Source organism: Bacillus rossius, chromosome 1 (genome assembly GCF_032445375.1).
Source record: "Bacillus rossius redtenbacheri isolate Brsri chromosome 1, Brsri_v3, whole genome shotgun sequence".
Taxonomy (NCBI): domain Eukaryota; kingdom Metazoa; phylum Arthropoda; class Insecta; order Phasmatodea; family Bacillidae; genus Bacillus; species Bacillus rossius.
The window spans coordinates 88500524-88522008 of NC_086330.1; the positions used below are offsets into that span (position 1 = coordinate 88500524).

At 38.8% G+C, this 21485-nt stretch overlaps 2 protein-coding genes across 3 annotated transcripts in view; both read right to left on the minus strand.

Moving 5' to 3' along the window:
- The window catches only part of LOC134539402 (neural proliferation differentiation and control protein 1), a 52390-nt gene extending 32632 nt beyond the window's left edge, over positions 1 to 19758 (minus strand). Inside the window, exon 1 of one of the 2 annotated variants that reach the window (XM_063381409.1) lies at positions 19516 to 19758. In XM_063381409.1, coding sequence (XP_063237479.1) covers positions 19516 to 19612 — 97 coding nt within the window. In that variant the 5' untranslated portion in view covers positions 19613 to 19758. The remainder of the gene's footprint in view (positions 1 to 19515) is intronic. The other variant, XM_063381418.1, reaches the window with a different exon arrangement.
- Positions 19679 to 21485, minus strand: part of LOC134531740 (uncharacterized) — a 50408-nt gene continuing 48601 nt past the window's right edge. The window contains exon 4 of the mRNA XM_063367649.1: positions 19679 to 19743. Within this exon, the coding sequence (XP_063223719.1) occupies positions 19679 to 19743 (65 nt within the window). The remainder of the gene's footprint in view (positions 19744 to 21485) is intronic.

Here is a 21485-nt window from a genome sequence, read left to right on the forward strand (position 1 = left end):
GTCGCTAAAAAAAAATATATCTATAGTACTAATATTATAAAGCTGGAGAGTTTGTTTGTTTGTTTGTTTGAACGCGCTAATCTCAGGAACCACTGGTCCGAATTGAAAAATTCTTTCAGTGTTGGATAGTACATTTATCGAGGAAGGCTATATATAGGCTATATTATATTATCAATAACATTAGGGATCCTTACTAAAAGTCCAATTTAGAGTCAAATGCGTTGGAGGGGGTTAGATACAACATGCAATACACGTACGAAGCGTATGTTGACAATGCCGCAGGCGCTAGAAGTTTATTTCCTATTGCCTATTAACATTGTTGCCACGCACTAGATGCCTTATCATTCTTAATTTTCCCATACAAGTAAAAAACACCCGTGTGATATTAACAACGAAGCAATCAGTATCCTCATAAGAGTTCAATTAGTATTTAAATACTTTTTATCACTTTAAATCGCAAACCTAAACTATTGTTTTTTTCCCTCTCTCTGTGATTAATTTGTTTTTTATTGCCCTTTTTTTCAAGTGTATATATATATATATAATACAGACTTGAAACTTCACAGTAATGTTCCTTATGTTACGCAGGATGACATTTTTACATTTTCCGAAAATTAGATCCCATGGGTGGTTAAAACCAGGCAACAGTGGGTACTTTGTCTGCATGAAAACAGGATTTTGCATTGTTCATGCCTTCTGCGTCTCCATGGCAACGGGCATCGCGCGGCAGTGGCGTACCCACAAGGAGGGGCATGTATAATGAGCGGCGCAAGAGTGATCTGCCTGTAGACTGCCGTAGCGAAGTACGGGCACATCAGTTGTACGTTGCGTGCACGAGTCGGGAAACCATCGGTGCTATTCATTTTCTCTCCGGTACATTATACAGCATTGTAATAAATTTTCACTGAATTTTCTTTTATTTACCATTACTGTAAATGGGAGATGTGGCTTAATTTTTTTCCATTAGTATAGCCGTGCGAAGCCGGGTCGGACAGCTAGTATATAATAGGAAGGATAAGGGCAGTTTCGAAAAATACCATTGGATTAAGAAAGTTTTGAAACTAACAATTCGGGAAATAGGAAATTTTGAAAGAAAGTTGTTTGAAATACCTTGCATGTTAACTTCTATATTCTATAAAAATTAATGTAATAACCTATTACAAATATGACTGAATGAAAATTAATTCTACACATTTGCAGGAAATTTCAAACATTTTAAATAACAAGATCAGGAACTTCATCGACAACTTCTTCAACCGTATTGTCATTTTCATCTGGGACTTCATCATCTATGACGTCTTTTTCACCATAAATTATGTTTTTGTAATAGTTGAGGTCTTCCTGCTCCCTCCAGTTGGCTCCAAAATGTTTAGCTAGAAGATTAGCAACATCAATTAACTTTTAATGTTTAACAGGAACTATGTTGTCAAGTTGAATAGGTTTAATGCTGCTTATCGACTTGTTCTTCTTTATTATTGATCCGGAAACGCCTAAGTCACATCTGTAGTGTTGTTCACCTTGCACACTAATGTTCCCTTGGTGTTCCTAGTTAAGATAATTATTTTACACAAAGATAACTTAAAATTCCATTTTCCGGCAGGCTTGATTACTTCTTCAACAGCAGACTTCCAGTCATGGACAGGCACTTCAGCATCCAATCTCTTAACAGTCCCGAAATCCTTCAAAATAGCTATGTATTTGCTAGGTGTTTCAATTGTCCACACATTCATAATTACTTCTTCTACTCTCCCAAAAACCCTGTAGGGTGGTAGGAAAGAATGTCGTACAACAGGGAACACAAATTCCACCTTCTGTACTGTTTTTGGTGATTCATCTTTAAGCCACTTCATCGCTACCCCAATAACAGTGAAGTTTTATTCTGTCCAGGACAGCCATCTGAACAGAGTCGAACACAATCGTAATTGCTGTCTTCTAGTAGTGCATTCCTGAGAGTATCAAGTAAGGCTGAAGCGATTCATTCGAACCCTTACGTCTCTCTCATTTTCCAGCCAGGTATACATAGTAACTGTGTCAGTATTCTGTGGTATTTTTGAGTGCCCACGACAAACTTTAAAATTTTAGTAGTATAACTGTCTACTATAGTATGCTGCCTGGTCAGGCACTCGGAGCAGAACTAGGTGTTTCTTCGGCAATCGTAGGAAAATAACAGAATGTTGTTAGTTTCTGTTTCATGAAGGTAGCTGTAAAATGCTTTGGATTTCAATGTATGAACTCTCTACTGTATCATAAAATCGGATTTTGTCTTTGAGGCATGACCAGCTTGTTGAATTAGGTTTTTAACTTGAAGGCATGTCGAGCATGCATACATAGCTGGTGTCTTAAAACTGATATTGTACTCGTAGAGGAATATTTATCTGAAAAACTGATATTTCACTTTGTTGGCTACTTCGTCAGTACCTATGGTTGTTGTTATACATGCGCCATGGTTTTTTAATGTTCAAACCACAGGGGAGGGACTGTCGTTTTGATTTGTTCCACTGGTTTCAGACTCGTTACGAAATTCATAACCAATTGCCTTTTAGCCTCATATTTAACACTACGCCTGTCTCCTCGGCATTCCCTAGGGGAAGCACCAGTTACAAGGTGTTTTTGGCACAGATTCTGAACACGGTAACTTGAGATACCCAAAATGGAAAAAAAGTACCTTATGTCATCCATCCCTGGTCTTTACAAAATAACAATTAACATATGTCTTGCGAGAACTTCCGGGAACCTTAGCTCGTGATGTCCTCTGTGGTTTCTGTTGTGAAGTGTACTTCAAAAGGAATGCATCCTGCGACACTTTTCCTTCATTTGCATAAAACATTTTATGAAAACGCCTGATATCTTGTGGTTGTATTCTCGCACATTATAATGGTTTTGAATTGTGCCCACAGCTTGGCATCTTGGGCAGAGTCTTCGATTTTATCTAGAACAAAAAGAAACCAAACTAATTGAACAAACTTTATTTCAAGAAATCATAATGTAATAAATAACCACATTGATGGTTTTAAAGTAACCTTCAACAAAAAAAGCATTACAAACCATTCACTAAACACCTCTACAATACAAGACCATTTACTATTTGATCAATATACTGAAGGTAACATTTTAATTGTGCACATTTCAAACACCAGTGGGTCAATTTCCTAGCAAATTGATGGGTCATAACTTGAAATAATTTAAAAACATCACGAATAACCTTACCAAAATTAAAGGAGCAACTTACCTATCTCTTCTTTTTTTCGCGAGTCCATTCGTTCTTATTACACTTCCTTTTCCGACTCCTACCTCTTTCAACAATAGAACAACATTCCTCATTCTCCATTTTTCAAGTCAACAAACTTTGCATTCAACAAACCAGACAATGTGGTATTCACACAACAAAAACAAAGTTGCAATAACTGCTGGCAACAGCTGACAAATGATATTACAAATATTTCCACCAATAAGAAAAATAAAATTCCCTTTTAATAATGAAACCAAAAATATAATCTAGTGCTGTAAATGTTTGCAAAACCACATTCTCACCTTGCAATCTATGTGAAAATGTAATTGCAGGAATAGGGCCGTTTTGTTACAAGTGTACACACACATGTACCACTTAAGGAATAGGAACGTTTTGAAACATTGTGTCACATTGCAGATAAGGATAGTTCTGTTGCATATACCTTCATGGATAACAACAGTTTTGAAACACACCACATATTTCACCACATCATTTATAAAAGAATGAAGGACATTTGAAACATAATATGGACACTGTAGATGCAGTAATTCCAACTGAGTCTGAATAGACTCTTTACTCGATTTTTTTTTATAAGGGCAGTTTTGCAGTTCACCTACTCTCTTTTGCTACAAAAAGCTTCACGTGTATTAGATAGTTACTTTATAGTAGCTCAGATGTAACAAAAACTCAATATAAGATATACTTATGTAATAATTTTATAAACAAAGCATGAGTAAAAGTAGTTATAGGTACGCGTATTATAACAGACTAAAGAAGTATACAAATGGGCATACCGGCACCAGTTCATGGTGTCGATGTCGTGTCAGTATCAGTGTCCGCTATCTTGGGTTCTGATGTCACGAAGGCTATATTGGATGAGGTTACGACCACCATTTTGAATTTCCATTATCTTGAAACCCGCCATTTTGAATTCTAGAACATTCCGCCATCTTGTAATCGTACGCCCCACTTTATAACGTTACACTTTTCGTTACGACTGCCATCTTTAAAATCAGTATTTTTATGCTTGAAATTCGGGGAATATTAAATAATTATTAAAAAAAAAACTTCATTAAATTTTTATAGTGAAATTTATAAAAAAAAAGCACTGGGTTCGGTCATTTGATTTAAAATGGTGATGGCTCCTTCCTCCACAAAAACAACTGGCAGACTGACCTCCAACCACTAATGTTTAGGCAGATATTACGTTATCCATTATATAGTAATGGCGGCCATCTTGTTTTCGTCTGTTGGAGGCCGTCATATTGGATCCGACATATTGTGTTCGTCTTCTAGAGGGAACTATCGCTATATAAGTTTAATTTTTACCCGATAGAGTGCAGTATTAAATATTAAGAAACAGTATATGGTGATTCAACCACGTCTGCGTCTGTTTGAATCAGCGCGGTTCGGACTCACTTACCCCCTCCCCTTCGCCGCTTAGAGGAGTCGCTCCCTTCTCCTTCCTGATTGCTCACCCCTTCTCTTGGCCTGTGCGCACGCGCGCTAGTCTATGGGCGTAACTAGATAAGGTTTCCAGACCTCTGATTTAATCTGTTTGGATTAAAATTCTTTGCATTTATTTATTTCGTTTTAGCCTTTTTTAATTATGTCACGTCTTGTCGCGTCACATCTGCCAGCTCACATAATAATGTGTTTTTTTCTTCTAGTTTTCAATAGCTTGTCGAGCGCACAGTAATGGTTGTCAGTTAGTTGATTTCTTTTGCATTCTTGGGTTTCAGCCCAATTAGCGTAAAATGTGTATGTGCATTCTGACGATTTGATTTTTGCTTTTGCCCTATTTGTTTAAACCCGTTTGTGCCAATTTGACTGCATGCTCTTGGCATGCTGGTTAGTGTCTTGTTTTCGAGGCTTTAATTGCCTCTGAGCTTAATTGTCGTTCCTATTATTTCCTCTGATTTATTAGGAGAAATATTATAAGCTAATACAGGGGTTCCCAAAGTGTGCGTCGCGGCGCCCTGGTGCGCCGTAGAAAGTTAAGAAGGGCGCCGTGAAGCGATTCTCTGTACCATTCTCCGAAACCTCAACTTAAGTGTTCGCAGGTACAAAATAAACAATGGTCATTTGTTTAGTTACAAGCGAGCAGCGAGACGAGATGACGTCGTCGTCTCCCGTTTTGTTTTGATTGTGCCGTTTCGTTTTACTTTCGTCATAAGTCTTTTGTTTTGTCAAAATGGATAGATTTTTATTAAATAAACAAGTCGGTAGTAAAAGGGACACTGATAATGCGTCTACCAATGGCGTGGGAAGGAAAAAAACCCGGAAATATCGCAAATACGATAATAGCTATTTGGACTGCAGCTTTACCTCAATAGAAGTAAACAATGAAGAAAGACCACAGTGTGTGCTCAGTTTGAAAATTTTATCAACCGTAAGTATGCTTCCAAGTAAGTTAAAGCGACATCTCGAAACCATTCACCCGGCTATGGTTGAAAAATCGCGTGATTTTTTAAATAGGAAATGACGAAATTAAAAAAAAAAACACAAAATATGTTTACTCAACAAGCCTCAGTACCTAACAACGTGCTGTTAGCATCCTTCAAGGTAGCATACAGGATGTCGAAATGCAAAAATCCTCATACTATTGCAGAAGAGCTTGTACTACCGGCTGCTCTCGACATGTTGAATATTATGGTAGGAGAATCGGCGGGAAAATTAATTTATAAGGTACCCTTATCTAACAACACTATCAGTCGGATAATCCATGACATAGCTGAGGATCTAAATCGGCAATTAATAGAAAAATGAAAGGCAAGGAATTTGGTCTGCAACTTGAAGAAGCTACTGACAGTAATAATGATGCACATCTGATTTGTTACGTACGCTTTGTGGCTGACAATATTATTGTCGAAGAACTCTTATTCTGCAAAAAAACATTACCGAAAAAGCAAAGGCTTGTTTGAAATTCTTGACACGTTTATTACAGAAAATGGTTTGAATTGGGAAAAATGTATTGGTGTATGTACAGATGGTGCTCGATCAATGTCTGGCAGGTACGGAGGATTACAAGCGCTTCTTTGTAAAAAAAGCCTCGCATGCTGTGTGGACCCATTGCATCATCCATAGAGAAGCGCTTGCGTCAAAGCCGATGAGTTCTGAATTAAACCAAGTATTAGAACATGTCATTGGCAGTGTAAACTAGATTAAAACTAGACCACTAAAAGCCAGACTTTTCAAAAAACTATGCATAGATATGGGAGCTGAACATACGGCACTGATATATTACTGCAATTCACGATGGCTTTCCCGTGGAAATGTCTTAATTCGTGTGTTCGAATTACATGAAAAAATTCACAGTTTTTTAAAACAAGACATCATGCAAACTCCAATTAATTTGCTGAACCAGATTTTTTGCTAAAACTAGCATATTTGTGCGACATATTTGAAAAACTTAACAATCTGAATCAATTTTTGCAAGGCAACATGCACATTCTGAAACTACTGGAGAAGATCGCTGCGTTTAAGAAAAAACTGCAGTTTTGTATTCAAAAATGAATGAAAATCGCCGTCAACATTGTTTCTCGCAGTTGTATGAAAGTGCGACATCAAATGAGCTTGTTGTCTCACAAGAGCTGATGACCCTTTTCACGGAACACCTTTAGAAGCTCATTGAATGGTTTACAAAATACTTTGCCGAAGACGATGTCGATAAATATGCGTGGATCCAAGACCCATTCCATGCACAAGCTCCGCCAGAATTTACATCGGAAGAAGAAGAAAGTCTCATTGAACTCTCTTGCGACAGCAGCCTTAGAACTAGATTCACATGTTCCGATTTGGTGGAGTTTTGGATATCGGCTCAAAATTAATATCCCACTTTAGCTTCAAAAGCTATAAGATTTTTCATTCCTTTTGCAACATCTTATTTGTGCGAAGCTGGATTTTCAGCTGTACCTGTAATCAAGAGCAAATATCGCTAAAAGATCAATGTGGAGCAAGAAATGCGAGTAGCAGTGTCAAACCTTATTACACGTTTTGAAAAAAATGTGTGAAATAACCAAGCTCACCCATCACATTGACTAGCTAGGTAGCTATTGTATTTTATTTTTGTTTTTTTAAGTCTCTCTTGTATGTTTTTGTGTTAATTTTATATTCTTATAAATATAAATATACAGTTAAGATTCATAATGTGGATATTTTAATTTTTGTGCTTATCTACCTAACTAGTATCATTGTACCTATCTATGTTGACGAGCCAAATAGGTTAGGGCGCCGAGACAAAATAGTAAACATGTATGTGCACCGCGGACTGAAAAAGATTGGGAAACCCTGAGCTAATACATAAAGATTAAAAGTAACCTGGTTGCGACCTTATGATAAGGCTTGTGCTGGAGTTCCTAACTTTGTTGCGAGTATTATAAGTACGCACTGATTATTTATTCTCATTTGTAAACGCACGTCACACACACACACACACACACACACATACATATATATATATATATATATATAGTTGCGATCGGGTTCGTAAAGGATAGCCCAATTAAATAATATTTTATTACCAAAGTTTTATTTATCACCACTATTTACATTACTAACAAATAATCTTCTAAAATGCCAAATAATCAATTGCACTTAAAAATTTTGCTTCCCCAGTCACTCGTTTTTACACACCGCACATCTCGCTCGGCCGCACCTCTGGCGCAACTCTCGCCGCAGCACTCCTCGCGGACCTCCATCGCAGGACTCCGTCGCCGCACTCCGCCGCCGCCGTCGCACCTCCCTTCGCCGAGGACCCACTCGACGCTTCGCTCGGAACTCCGCCGCGCCCGCGACACTATCGCTCGGAACTGAATTTTCCGCCCTGGAACCTTCGTCCAGGGACTTAGCTGCTCTATCACCCGGAAAATCCGCCGCGGGAAAACCCCCGACTCCACTGAACTGACTCACTCCCTGCCCTGGAACCTTCGTCCAAGGACTTCGCCACTCTGCCGCACCCGCGGCACTATCGCCCCGGAAACTCCGCCACGGGAGAACTTCCAACTGAACTCAACTGAACTGAGGCTGGCGTCCTCGGCTTATTTATCGGCCCAAGCGTCCTTCTAGAATTCACGAGCGCGGCTAGGGCCAGTCGCGTCATTCCGTGCCGACCCGACAGCAGAAATCTCTCGAAACACGTGTCGGCGACTCGCGTAACTCCGCAGCTGTCAGGATTCGGATGTCAAGCTAACAGCGCCGAGCGGGGATCTGAGGGCTGGAGGGAGGGTAAGCGGCGACCCAGGTGCGCGCGGCACATCTCATGTTGCGGCAGCCACCAGTCAGCCAGCTAGCGCTGCACCTGCACGTGTCGCGGCCTTTCTCACTTTCGAAAAAAAAAAAATATATATATATATAACTGTATCTTCTTAACGCACGCTTTCATGATTTTTTGTGTAAGGGCTTGTGTAAACGTAATTCTTGTACCTGATATTGCGAATATTATCATAATAATCTAAGAGAAATTATAGATAGTCATGTGTGAAATAAAACGTATTGGGGTTACCGATTTTGTATTGGTCACACTAGCTTTATGTTGAGGCACGAGAGGCCTAGGGCTCATTCACTCTGGTCGTTGGAATTAGTTCGGAACACCTACATAATAGCTCTGCTCTCTGTAGAACAGTAGAAGAACAGAGGTTACATTTTTTTTTTTAAGTGCTTGTTCACCACCTACAGCGCCCATTGGAGGTTGTTGGGTTGGTTCTAGACTCGAATTGAACCCAGCACACTTCAAGTCAACTTTCGCGATATCCGCCTTCTTGTCGGCCGTTTTGGTTGCGATCTTGAAAATCTGTAATTATAAACCTAGCAATTCTAGAAAGAAAAAAAACCATCCAAAAAATCACTTTAAAATCACGATTGATTTTATTGCATACAGTAGGGCTTAGTTCGATCCTTGAATGATGCAAAAAAAATCATTTAATTAAATACCCATAAAAATATTGGTTCGACAAAAAAAAATTACAAATAATTTTTTTCTTCATAATTTCTACGCTATTACAAGTACACAAACAAGAAAATTACTACAATAGTTTTCCCGAGTTCTGTATCTGCTACCCACGAATTAAAGCAAGGTGGGAAGCCCCATCACTTGAGGTAGGATCATCCATTTCTTCTTATGAGAATCTTCTCCATCAAGTACGGATCTGGATACATCGTAGGCGGAATCTCTTCGGTATAGAAGCCGCCACGAATAGGCCTGTGGTCCAAATCTTGGAGTTAGTAGATCCTAAGCTACGATTCGCGAAGATGGGTCACACGGTAAAGTTCGGGACTCCAATTCACAGTTAAATCTTTCTCGAACGCGCATTTCTGCTCGGAGATACGCACGTCACCGACGTTAGCTTTAGGCTTTCGTATATCTCTCTTCTTCGTGTTGGAAAACATTTTTCCAAGCAAGTGATCGTCCTTCCCGTAATTAGGCTTCATTTTCGTGGTAAAATGCACCACGGAATTTTATTCACTTATTAGTTTCGGTAAGAAATTCAGCCACTTGTAATTTCCGTTAGCCGTGAACTGTTACCACATCTTGGTTTGCAAAGTTCTGTTAAAAGACAACGGAGGCTTTGACATTACTAAATGTAGAGTAGTGATTGGTGCCAAACTTCTTCATCAAAGACTTGAACGTTGCACTGTAGAATTCTTTGCCAAGATCCGTTTGCAGGTGCGTCGGTACACGTCCATTACGCAAAATACTTGACATGACTTTGGTTATGTCGATTACATTTTTCAATTTCACAAGTTTGGCCCAAGCTACTTGCTATACTCATCGATGACCGTCAACATTAACTTGAGTAGTCTATAATAGTTACTCCTGGGGCCAACATCTTGGATTGTGACGTCATGGCGGCCATCTTGGATGACCTTGAATTTGACCTGGACCTTTTACCTTGATCTCCAAAATTTGTCCAAATGACCCTAATTTTACCACATATTCGCCAAAATCCGCCAAAATGTCCAGTTTTTAGGAACAAAATTCCGTCAAAAAATTTACAAAATAAAAGATGTCTCTATTTCGAGGGTACAAATCTTGTTTTGAAGGAAAATTTCCCATTTTAGTCTTCAAAATACAAACGGCTTGAAAATTCCCCAAAAGGCTTAAATTTCCCATGGGCAAGCCACTCTCAGCCATCGAGGCCATGCTCTTATCAATTAGGATGCCATAACCGCCATTCTGAATTGTGATATAAATGTTCCAATTATCATTACGCCTGCCATCTCGAAATTCCGTAATTTTTATGCTACAAAATCGGGGGAAAAACTTAAACTTTATAAAAAATAATAAATATTGTATTATGACATCACGACCGCCATTTTAAAAATCCGCAATTATTATCCGATTTTAATGGAAAAAATGTATGAAAAATAATTTATTCAATTTTAATAAATTATTATTTTAAAAACTCACTTTCGTCATGGAGTCGGGGGTTCGAACCCAGGCGAGGGCAAAAATAAATGGCGACCGATCCTTCCTCCACGGAAGTCGCCGGCAGACTGACCTCCCACCACTAATGCCAAGGTATATATATCGTTAGCTAGTATGAATCATGTCTGACATCTTGTTTACGTCTGCTGGAAGTCACCATATTTTTTTAGTCTACTACAGTGCATTACCAACATATTGTTTAAGTTTTGCCCACTATAATGTATGCAGTAATAATATATTATTACTGTGGCACCCGCTATCTTGAAATTTTGGTGCCATCTTGGAAATTCGTAATTATTTAGCTAGAAATTCGGAAAAAAATCCAAAATTCATCAAACAAATTACTCATTAATTTACTGATTGAATCTATGGATTCCTGTCCTTGGTTCTATCCTTGGTCAATGCAAACCAAAATTAAATTTAATTAAATAAGTTATTACCTCAATGTAACATACAAGAGACAGGTTAAAAAAAAAAAAAAAACAATTTTTTTACAAATACAATTTATTACATAATTTCTACCTACTACAAGAACACTTGCGAAAGTTAGCAATCTTATAAACATTTAGTTATGCATTGACTTGAACTGACTAATTCTTAGCTCCAACCAGTTTACTGAAGACAAGAGACCATCCAGATATTTTACCTACATAGTCTTTTTCTTCCCGACAGAGTTTATCGATACTGTGTTTAACAGACTACTTCACATCGCCGGACTTGTAAATGGGAGTATTTATTTACTGTCTTGAATGCACACATCTTCTCTTTGTCCTCTAACGGATATGGTTTGCCATATATACAGTCCAACTATAAGTTATATTTTAAAGGTCCGTATGTAGCTACTTTATCAGTAAGCTGATTGATAATGTTCTGCCTGCTATCGTCAAGAAAAGTACGTCTTTCGACTCACTAAACGTATTTACATAATAGTAGTCTTTCAACATTCCACGAAATGCATATTTCGCCATGTGGAATCCGTTATCATTTACCTGTAATGCACCGAGCAGTCTGAGGCTTAGATTCGTGTACAGGCCTCGTCACATTCGTTTGCTGAACATCTGTTTTTGTGCTTGTACGCATACTATACGAGTCTCCAATCTAAAGCGAGGAGTCGAAATGTCCGTAGGTTGTTCATCAGTAGGCGCACAGATTTCACATTTACATTTTTTTACATGCCGTCACAAACTGTCAATACGTGTAAACCAAACATGGCACTCTTCGCAGCGAAACTTCGTACGAGAAGGATTCTTTACAAATTTGCTCCTCTCATATCTTCGTGCATCATGGGATAATGCGAACGCCATATCACAGTAGCTGCAAGGATGTCAAGTTGATGAAGACGAACCTTTCAGACCCGAACCAGACGATGATGTCTAACTGGTGAACCAATTTCAGATTTTTTTTCAGAACCCTTTAGGAAAATTTTATAAATAAGCAAAATTTAACATGATATACATACCAATTTCTATGTTAGCTAAAACAGGTGCAGATAATATTTACACTGTAAATATGGACAATATTATACTATTTATATTAAACGTGCGACTGTAAACTGAAAGCGAAGCCCCGAAAAAAAATGCAAGTTAGCAAAAGACCCCGGAGTAGAATGCTTATGCCGCTTTTGGAGCAGAGTTCAGGATGAGGAACACAGGCGTTCTTAAAAATTTGAAGGAAAAAAGTAGTAAAAATTTATAAAAATGTATAAAATGTATTTAATGAAAAAAAGAATTTACCCATTCGGATTTCCAGTCATCAGCATCTGTTAGAACCCGGCGAGGACAATGTATTAAAATTATAATTAAAAAATTAAAAATACCTTTTCAGAAATACAATTATATAAAAAAATTAATTAAAAACGCACCTACGTCATTTCGGAGGTACTGTTTCGATTCCTGGAAATGCAATTGCAAATAAAAAAAAATTTTCCACACTATTTACCAGGATAGCCACCAATATGACGCCACGGCAGCCATATTGGCTGCCATGTTAGATTAACTTATTGATTGCTATAGTGCGCTACAACCGTAATAGTTTATTTTGTAGCCACTATAATGCACTAGTGTCAATTACCAGATCGTAAATTATTGTAGCGTCCACCATCTTGTCGGACATATTCGCTGCCACATTGAAAATCCAAAATTTACACTCACGTAATTTTGAAAATTATTAAATAGTCACATATCAATATACTGATTGATTCGATTTATTGTACTTATATCTATGAGTGGTCCGTGTATAAAATACTTTACCGATTTCGGTTCATACAGTTAAAGCCCTGGGTTAGATTCCATGTGAGATTACAAGAAATAATACAATATTTTAACAAACATTAATTATTACATAAATTATAATCAACTACAAAAACTAAGAATTAATATCATAAATTCATTCAATTCCACATGAATGAAATGTCTTTTCAGGGCATCTTTTCGTGACACTCGATTACCAATTGTGACAGACTTGTACCGTACTGGAGCACGATTTTCCGAGCAAAACGGTTCATGATGTTTGTGATTGACACAATGTAAGAACGTCTTAACGCAGTATATTCAACAGTACCCAAATGTAGACGGTGCAGAACAACAAATGAATTAGTTTTCTTTCATTGTAATTATAAATTGTTTTTGGTCCTACATCCTGCAACTTTGCAAATGACAATCACGTGCGGTCAACACAAGTTATGTGAACAGTAGCGCAATGTACATTCATTTTCTCACACACTATTTTCCGAAGTCAGATTAGACTGGAATTTATTATTTGGTAATATTAACAAGCCATGCACACAATCTTTATGTTTAGTTGAAATGTTTGTGTTTAATAACTTGCTGTTCGGGATAGTCGCCATAAATTTCTTACCTCGTCAGTTTTCTTTTTAATACGTGATTATAAGTTTGCCTTGCTGTAAAAATTGAATGAATTTATTTCTTGCAATTGGCTGGCTCGCCACGTATTACAAATAAATGTTAGATAATTATTCATTTTTTGTAACTATGTGGTTTTAGACGTTTAGTAACAGCAATTATGTTAAGTGTAATATTCGGACCCGAAATTCAATGTAGACAGTTGCCTGTGTCCAGTGTAATCATACCTCGTTAGGCCACGGCCTTGTGCCTCTTCAGGCACAGTCTGTTTAAAGTAACGTGAGTAATATTTACGTATTTGCAACACTTGTACCCAGAGTAATTGTAACGATATTTTTACGTGGCGTGGAATGTTAATTCATTGTGCACGTACACAGCCTGTCAGTATGAAACAGTGTTTATTGATAATTCTAGTCACAATCTTTGTCATAGCTCGTCTTGTACATTGGCTTTTTTTTTAACTAATTAGTTATGAATGAAAATAAAAAGAAAATGTTTTGAAACAAAGGCAAAACAAATCGTCGTGTTAATACTAGAATGGATTGCCATTATTAATAGTTATTATAAATTTATATTTTCCTCTTCCAGCTTTTGATTCCTTGTCTGTTGGACGTTACGTGCTGTAAAGTGTGTTGCACATATGCGGTCAACATGAAATAGTAAGTATAAATTCACATTGGCGACAACTTTTTGATAGTAACAAACTTACTCCATAGGACAGTTTAATAGTAATAATAATTCTCAGCGTTGTGGATTGATGTGGATCCATTTTGTATCTTTGTATTTCACTGTGTCCCATCGACAGTCATTAGAAGCGCACACGACTCAATGTAACTGGGGACGGAATTTTGTATAAGAACCAGTCACATCACGTGCTTGAAGAGATTCCAGAAATCATGACAAAATGAAATGAGAATGGGCGGGTCAGGTTTTTTATAAAGCGGCGCGGTGTCAGTGTTGTCAATGCGCCGCCTATCGCTCTGTGACGCAATTTTGTTGCCACTTAGAAATATCTGGCAGGATGAATTCCTACAGCACAACTACAGGTTCAGCTGCGCGCTTGAGCGGCTCGAGGACTGGGTAAGCCGGGCAATCGTCCAGGGCCACGCGACGGTCTTTTAATTTTTTTGGTCTATTTTTAAGTAAAAAAAATTTGCTCATTAGTGGAAAAAGGAAGAATTAAATTGTTAGTGTATAATTTAGAGTGCTGGCCAATACTTACCGATTTCAATTGAGTTATGATATCTCATTAGAAAAACTTTCAAAATTTATATTCCCGTGTATAATTTCACAGGAATTTTATCGTTAGACTTTATAAAAACTAACCCATGTGTAATTAATAAAAATAAGAATATCGAAAAATGTTAAGATCAATTAGAACATAATCTTTGAAGTTTAAGTCTCAGGTTGGTTTAAAAATGTTATTTTTAAAGTTTTTTTTTCTTTTTTTTTTCCAGATTTTACTATGGACGGCCCCCCAGGTTACTTCGGTAAGGCCCCTCTCAAGAATGTTAGGGTCCCGCAAACACAAATAGCCCACGTTCCCGTAAAGTCTGGGGCCGCCACTAGCTGGTCGCGACAGTGAGAAGGCGTGTGAGAAGTGGTCGGAGGGGGAGGGGAAAGGCAGGTGTTTCTCGGTCAGCTGACAGCAGCCAGGCCTGCCACAGCTGTCACAGCTGCGGCGAGCACACACTGGCGCGCCCTTGCTCGCTCGCTTCCTCTCGTCCACGAGGGCGCTCTCGGTCACTGCTAGCCTCGCGCGAGTGGCCCAAGGCCAGGCTGCTTCCAAACACGCAGTGGCCTCTACTCTACAACTGCTCTGGAATCACTGAACATTATTGAAAGCGACAGAGTTAAGAAATGCGTGAGCATTTTAATTGGAATACATCTCAAAATAACTTAAAATACAATAATAAACATATTTATATTTTATTTACACTACCGACGGGATAGCGGTATTCATGATTACAACAGTCAGATTGTGGTAGTTAGATATAATAAACTGGCCAAGTTCAAGTCAAACTTAGCACTAAGATTTCCGTATTACAGGCTACATTTGCTGTTAACCTGAACATTACATGAAATTACACATGGTACAAAGCTCTGCCTTGCAGTTTTACAAGTGATATCGTTGGCAACTGAGTTTCCTTGTAAATTTACCAAACAAATTGTGCCCCCAAGAAATTAAATTCTACGTACCTTCTTGCACGTGACTCCAGAATCGTGTCAGAGTTTGAAAGGAGTCACTCACCGTTATATTGTCGCAAAGTGATAGTCTAGAATTCAAACAAGTGTACTTTTGTGCTGTTTTAGCGATTGGGACATGCTTCACTTGAAGTCTCCAAGCCAGTGACAAACCATCGGAAAAAAGAAGTTTAGCGAATCACAGGCCACGTCAGTAGTCGATAACACCACGAACGGCAAGGATTGCGAAGTCTATTCTACAGAAGCGCACTAGTCCCAGAAGTGTCCAGAGTACTTGCCAAGTTGTGAGCGAGGAGTGGGAGGCCACGACGCAACATTCTGCTCAATGCATAGAGACCTGCAAAATTCGCGAATTCATTCGGTGATGGGCTAGAATTCAAACACATATACCTCTTAGATAAGTTTGCTATAGGCTTACTGTTCATTTGGACGAATCTCAACCAGTTATAAACCCTCAACCAAAGAAGGATCGAATCACAGACAAACCAGCTGAGATTACTTACAAGTCGGCAGCCAATAAACTTGCGCTATTTGCCCGAGTGTACAGGGGTATGTGTAGTCTATCCTGAAGGCCATCGAAACCGCGAATTTTGCAGGTCTCTATGACAATGCAGAGTGATTCTTTCCGCGCTTCCAGTGGCTAGCCAGCAGGTATTGCGGCCAATAGGAAGCTTCCTCAACAGTGCCAGCCTGCACGAACACCTACCACTCCGGTCCTCCCCCCCCCCCCCCCCTACTCCCCCCGGTGGCGCAGACGCGGTTGCTGTCGACGGCAGGCTGCACACACAGGCGCTTCAGCCGCTCTTGAGAGTATTCTTCAGTGATCTAAATGGAGTTGTTTTCGGCGCCAAAACGTACAAAAATAACGCCTTGGCTGGGCGTATATTCGCGTGAAATTTACCAATTATTTTCTGCAAAATGAACAGAATTCAATGCTGTAATCATACTAGTTTTTGCATGATTTCATTTAGAAAACTATGACCTAATTTGCTATGATATTATTTTAAAATATTTACATAATATATAATTTAAAAAATAATATATATTAATAAATGTGTAATATATAATAAAATAGAAATTATACACATATTTCTGTTGTTTTATAATGCTTTATATTTAGCAAAATTGTAATTAAAAAATTAATCGATAGTTTAAACATTAATCATTTTCACTTCCACCAGAAAAAAAAATTGTCAGCATACCTACGAAAGCATTCAAGTGATTATATGAAAAATAATAACCCACAATTTTTTCTCACTCTAGGTGGGACTATAAAACACTCTTGCAATACAGCTCTCTAGACTCTTAGCCACTGATGAAAAGCTAAGCAGGCCTATTGGTTTCTCGCAAATCAAGCAACTAGTGCAGAGAGAAAGAGGCTCCAGAATGCAAAGGACTATCAAGTTCAGCCTGATGCCAAATGAGTCCACGAAACTTCAGAGTTTCGATGGCGACCGCCAAAAAACCAGGCATTGCAGATTGTTATCTTCCATTACGACCATTAGAGAACATGAAGATTTATGGATGTTTTCTTCATGGCAACCACTACAGAACAAGAATGTAAATATAATGCTTTATTCCATGGAGACCACTACAGAATAACTTAGAAGGTTTATATATAATGCCGTCTTCCGTTACGACCATCACAGAATAAGGAGGTTTGTGGATGACGATCATCACAGAACATGGAGGCTTATAGAATGCTTTCTTCGATGACGATCACCACGGAACAAGGTGGTTTATGAAAAGCTTTATTTGATTACGACCATCAAAGAACATAAGAAAATCACAGAATGCTTTATTCCATGAGACCATCACAGAATAAGGTGGTTTATATAATGATTATTTCCATGGCGAACACCGTAGTTTATAGATTGCTTTCTTCCACTACGACCATCACAGAGATCAAGAAGTTTATAGATTGCTTTATTCCAAAGAGACGACTGAGACTGAACCAAACTACTTATAGCTTCTGCGCTCCAAACGTAATGTCCTGGATCCAATCGCCGAAGAGCAGGCCGCGGGCTTTTAAATTATTGGTTTCTATTATTTTTTGAGATGACGATTTATGCTGACTTCAGTGAATAAACCAACAATACATGTTGAACTTATTGTTTGCCTAAACTTTAGCAGGCTGCAATATTTTCGACATTTGTAACTACGTGGGTAAGAGTTTATATTAATGAGTAACAAAAACATACTGGGCTATTGTACAAAATATGTAAGGCTTATCTGGTATGTCAACTTGGGGAGGCTGTGTAATATTATTTTACACATTTTCTATGTTGAATGAAATATTTTCCTTATTTTCAGTCAGATCGAGCCAAATGTAAAACCAAAATTAATACTTATAAATATAGGTATCCCTGGGTTTCACAAATCAAATAGGGCCTACGCTCAAATTAGAACCATAATATTTTTAGTATTGTGTTATTGGTAAAAAAAATATAGTGAGTTGTCAACGGCAATGGATGGTGACATTGTATTTTAAAAAAATTTCAAATTACTACCTTCAAGTAGAATATTCAAAGCCAATGTAACTTATTTTATATTAAATAATGTCGTAATAGGGCCATAATATATGTGTACAGTAACTAGATGTTTTTATATAGGCTAACCTTAACATTTAATTTATTTTATTTAAAACTATGAATACTATAATTATCATGTTCTAATACTGCAACTGCGGTGGCAATTAACAGTAACTTACATTCAAAATTAAAATATATTTTATGAATCAGAGCACTTTAATTATCAACCAGTACATATAGACATAATACTAAATTGAAAACTCCCAAACGCCAACTATACGTAATATAGTATTCCAACCTTACTGAAGAAAAAACGTCGCTCAATATTGCAAGCGAAGAAATGACTTAAAGGCATTGTTGATATTGTTCACAAGTATTCTTATAATGTTTGCCTAGCCTGACTTCATTTATTAGTAATGAAACATTAAGTTTTTTACCTACACTTCAGAAGAAATACAAGCGGTTAGTCCATTCACAATTTCAATTCAAAATATTCTGGTTCAAACCTTTTGTCACAGGTCACATGAATTTCGCTTCAAATAAAGATCTTAGAGACCTAGGTACCTACTTTGTTAACATACTGTTCTAGGGGTAATAAGATTGTGCCTTCCGAACTCAGCACTTATAAAATATGAGCAGCGTTACGTAAGGTTTGGGCCAAATTCAATACGAATAGCGACAGGAGTAAAATAAATAACTCGTCTGTAGTGTATCACAACACAACGTTCAGGTAATGGATCCTAATCATCAAGCTAAATCTAACTTACAGGATTTGATTCTCATCAGTCTTCATTTAACTATCATCACGACCATCTTAAACACATAAACGCTTAACACCTAGGTACAGCTAGATAATTTTGCATAGGTAGGTTTTTTGATTACGATTTGTGTTTAGGATCTGGTGTTTGGATTAAAACGTGCGCTAAAATAAATGTTTTCGGAGAGTCATAACCAAAATCTCGTAGATTATCCTGTTGGGATCACGATGAAATGAGTCTTAGCACCTACACGGCTTTGCAGCTAGCATATGTACTTGAGTCGAGTACGACAGCGAGCAGTTGTTTGTTATTGTCGACGCGTGGCCAGGACGATGCCAGTTCCCGTGACAGCTTTCCGGCGATAAGAAATGTCACTGGTCGCGCTACGACGTAGCCGCAGCCGCGCATGTTCGTGTATCGCCAAGTAGCGACGTCTGGGTACTGCAACTCTTCGACGGCATGACGTGATGCTATCAGGGTACGTGCTCGTTATCAGTGAACTCACCCTGGTAGAAGTCCGTGTCTGCAGCGGCGCGGAACCCCGTCAGCACGAGCAGCAACAGCAGCCCGCCGCGCCACGGCCGCAGCACCGCCGAGTTCATAACTGACGGCGTGTCCTCACCACGACGCCCAAGTTCCGCCCATATGCTGGCGAGCTCACACCCGGTTCAACGTCGCGCGGCTGCCATCTTGTCCGCTCGAATCAATACTGCTCCCGGCATGCCGCGCGCCGCTGGCGTCACGGGGGTTGTCACGCATGCGCACTGCTGCCGCTCGGCCCCGGCACGAGCGTAAACTTGTGTCATCATACCCTGTATCTGCGTTGCCAACACATTGTTGCTTGAAAAACTAATGTTCAAAACTTATGTTCAACCAATCGTTCTTAAATATGAATGAATAGTATAGTGCTTAATTATAGCTAGGGACACCTGTATTTCGCGGATACATTTCGTGTCAAGGTATTTCATAAAATACTGTAGCTTTTCTCCTGTGGTTATTTGCTGAGGTCGGTGAGAGGTGTCGTCCCGCTCTTGACGGGGCCAATGAGAATGTGGTCACCGTACTGCTACACCCTCACAATTTGCCATGACTCTTAGAAAAAGCTACAGTGTTTTGTGAAATACCTTGACATGAAATGAAATCGCGAAATGTAGGTGTCCCTAATTATAGCTCAACTGTTGAGGTCTTCATGACTATCACGATTTAAAATAGTGCTCATGTCTCTAACTAGACTGTAAATATTGCTCATGTCTAGCTCAACTGCAAAGATCGCTCATGTCTCTAGTTAGACTGTAAAGAGTGCTCATGTCTATCTCGACAGTAAAGAGTGCTATGTCTTGTTTTATTGCTCTTAGTGCTCTGTCTACAGGAGGCTTACATCAGCGGATCTCGGCTATGTTTTCTGAGTTCCTGCGATGAACTGAGTGTACATTATGTTTTCTATACAGTGCTGTACGCTGGCCGAGCAAGTTAGGCAGTAGACACACCAAGGCGAGCACACGGGCGCGGACGACTGGCGATCGAACCCAGTACACACCAAAGCGAACAGAGGCAGTCGCGGGAACAAGGTGAAAGACGTCTAGAACATATTTTAGAGCCTGTAATTGGCGAGTTTGAGGCCTTTCAAAATCATAACATATTTTCCTAGAAGGCCTGCAAATTATGCATTTGAGATTCGCGACAGATTTGTTTCCTTTTTTAATGCTAATAATGATAACTAACATAGTTCCTATATCACTTAGTATGTCCAATTGCAAAAATATAGTAGTTATGTGTACCAATTTTTATGTTATTTCTATAACTACCTATAATAATTAAATAATTAGCTGGCATTCCTAGTATGATTCCTATTTCATCCCATTTCTTGTTTGTTACTCTGTTGTTTTTGTATTCTATAGACATATTGTACAGCACTTCATTCACTTTTACAAGTTCTATTAGTCGTTCGGTGATTTCATAATCCATGTTTTCGTCCAAACTGCTCAAAACTGAACACTGGCCGCGCGAACAACCCAGCATGTGCGGTCAGCTCGCAGCTCGCGCGTCCTGACCGCGCAGACCACGTGGCCGCGCGAACTGCTCGCTCGGCGGTGTGTGTTGCTGCATTCAATCAATGTTGCGTTGTTCGCGCCCGCGCTCGCGTTCGTGCTCGCCTTGGTGTGTCCACCGCCTGGTTACAGCTAGGCCGGGTCACCAAACACCGGGTGTTAACGCGCCATTTACATACTACATAAATTTTATTAAATGTGCATGATTACGAAAAGATTTAAGAGTCATTGTACTTGCCTGTACAAGTTTCGTCCAATGGTTTAGTCTAAAACGTGTACTTTTTGGACCGTGGAAAAGGTTACCCTAAGTGGTATAGAGAAGTGCAGAAAGTCGTTATCTTTAATGTATCAGCTTAAAACTATATGGTCACTGCTTCGTGTTACCGACGGAAGACTGCACGCCACACAGTGGGAGATTTGCTCGAAA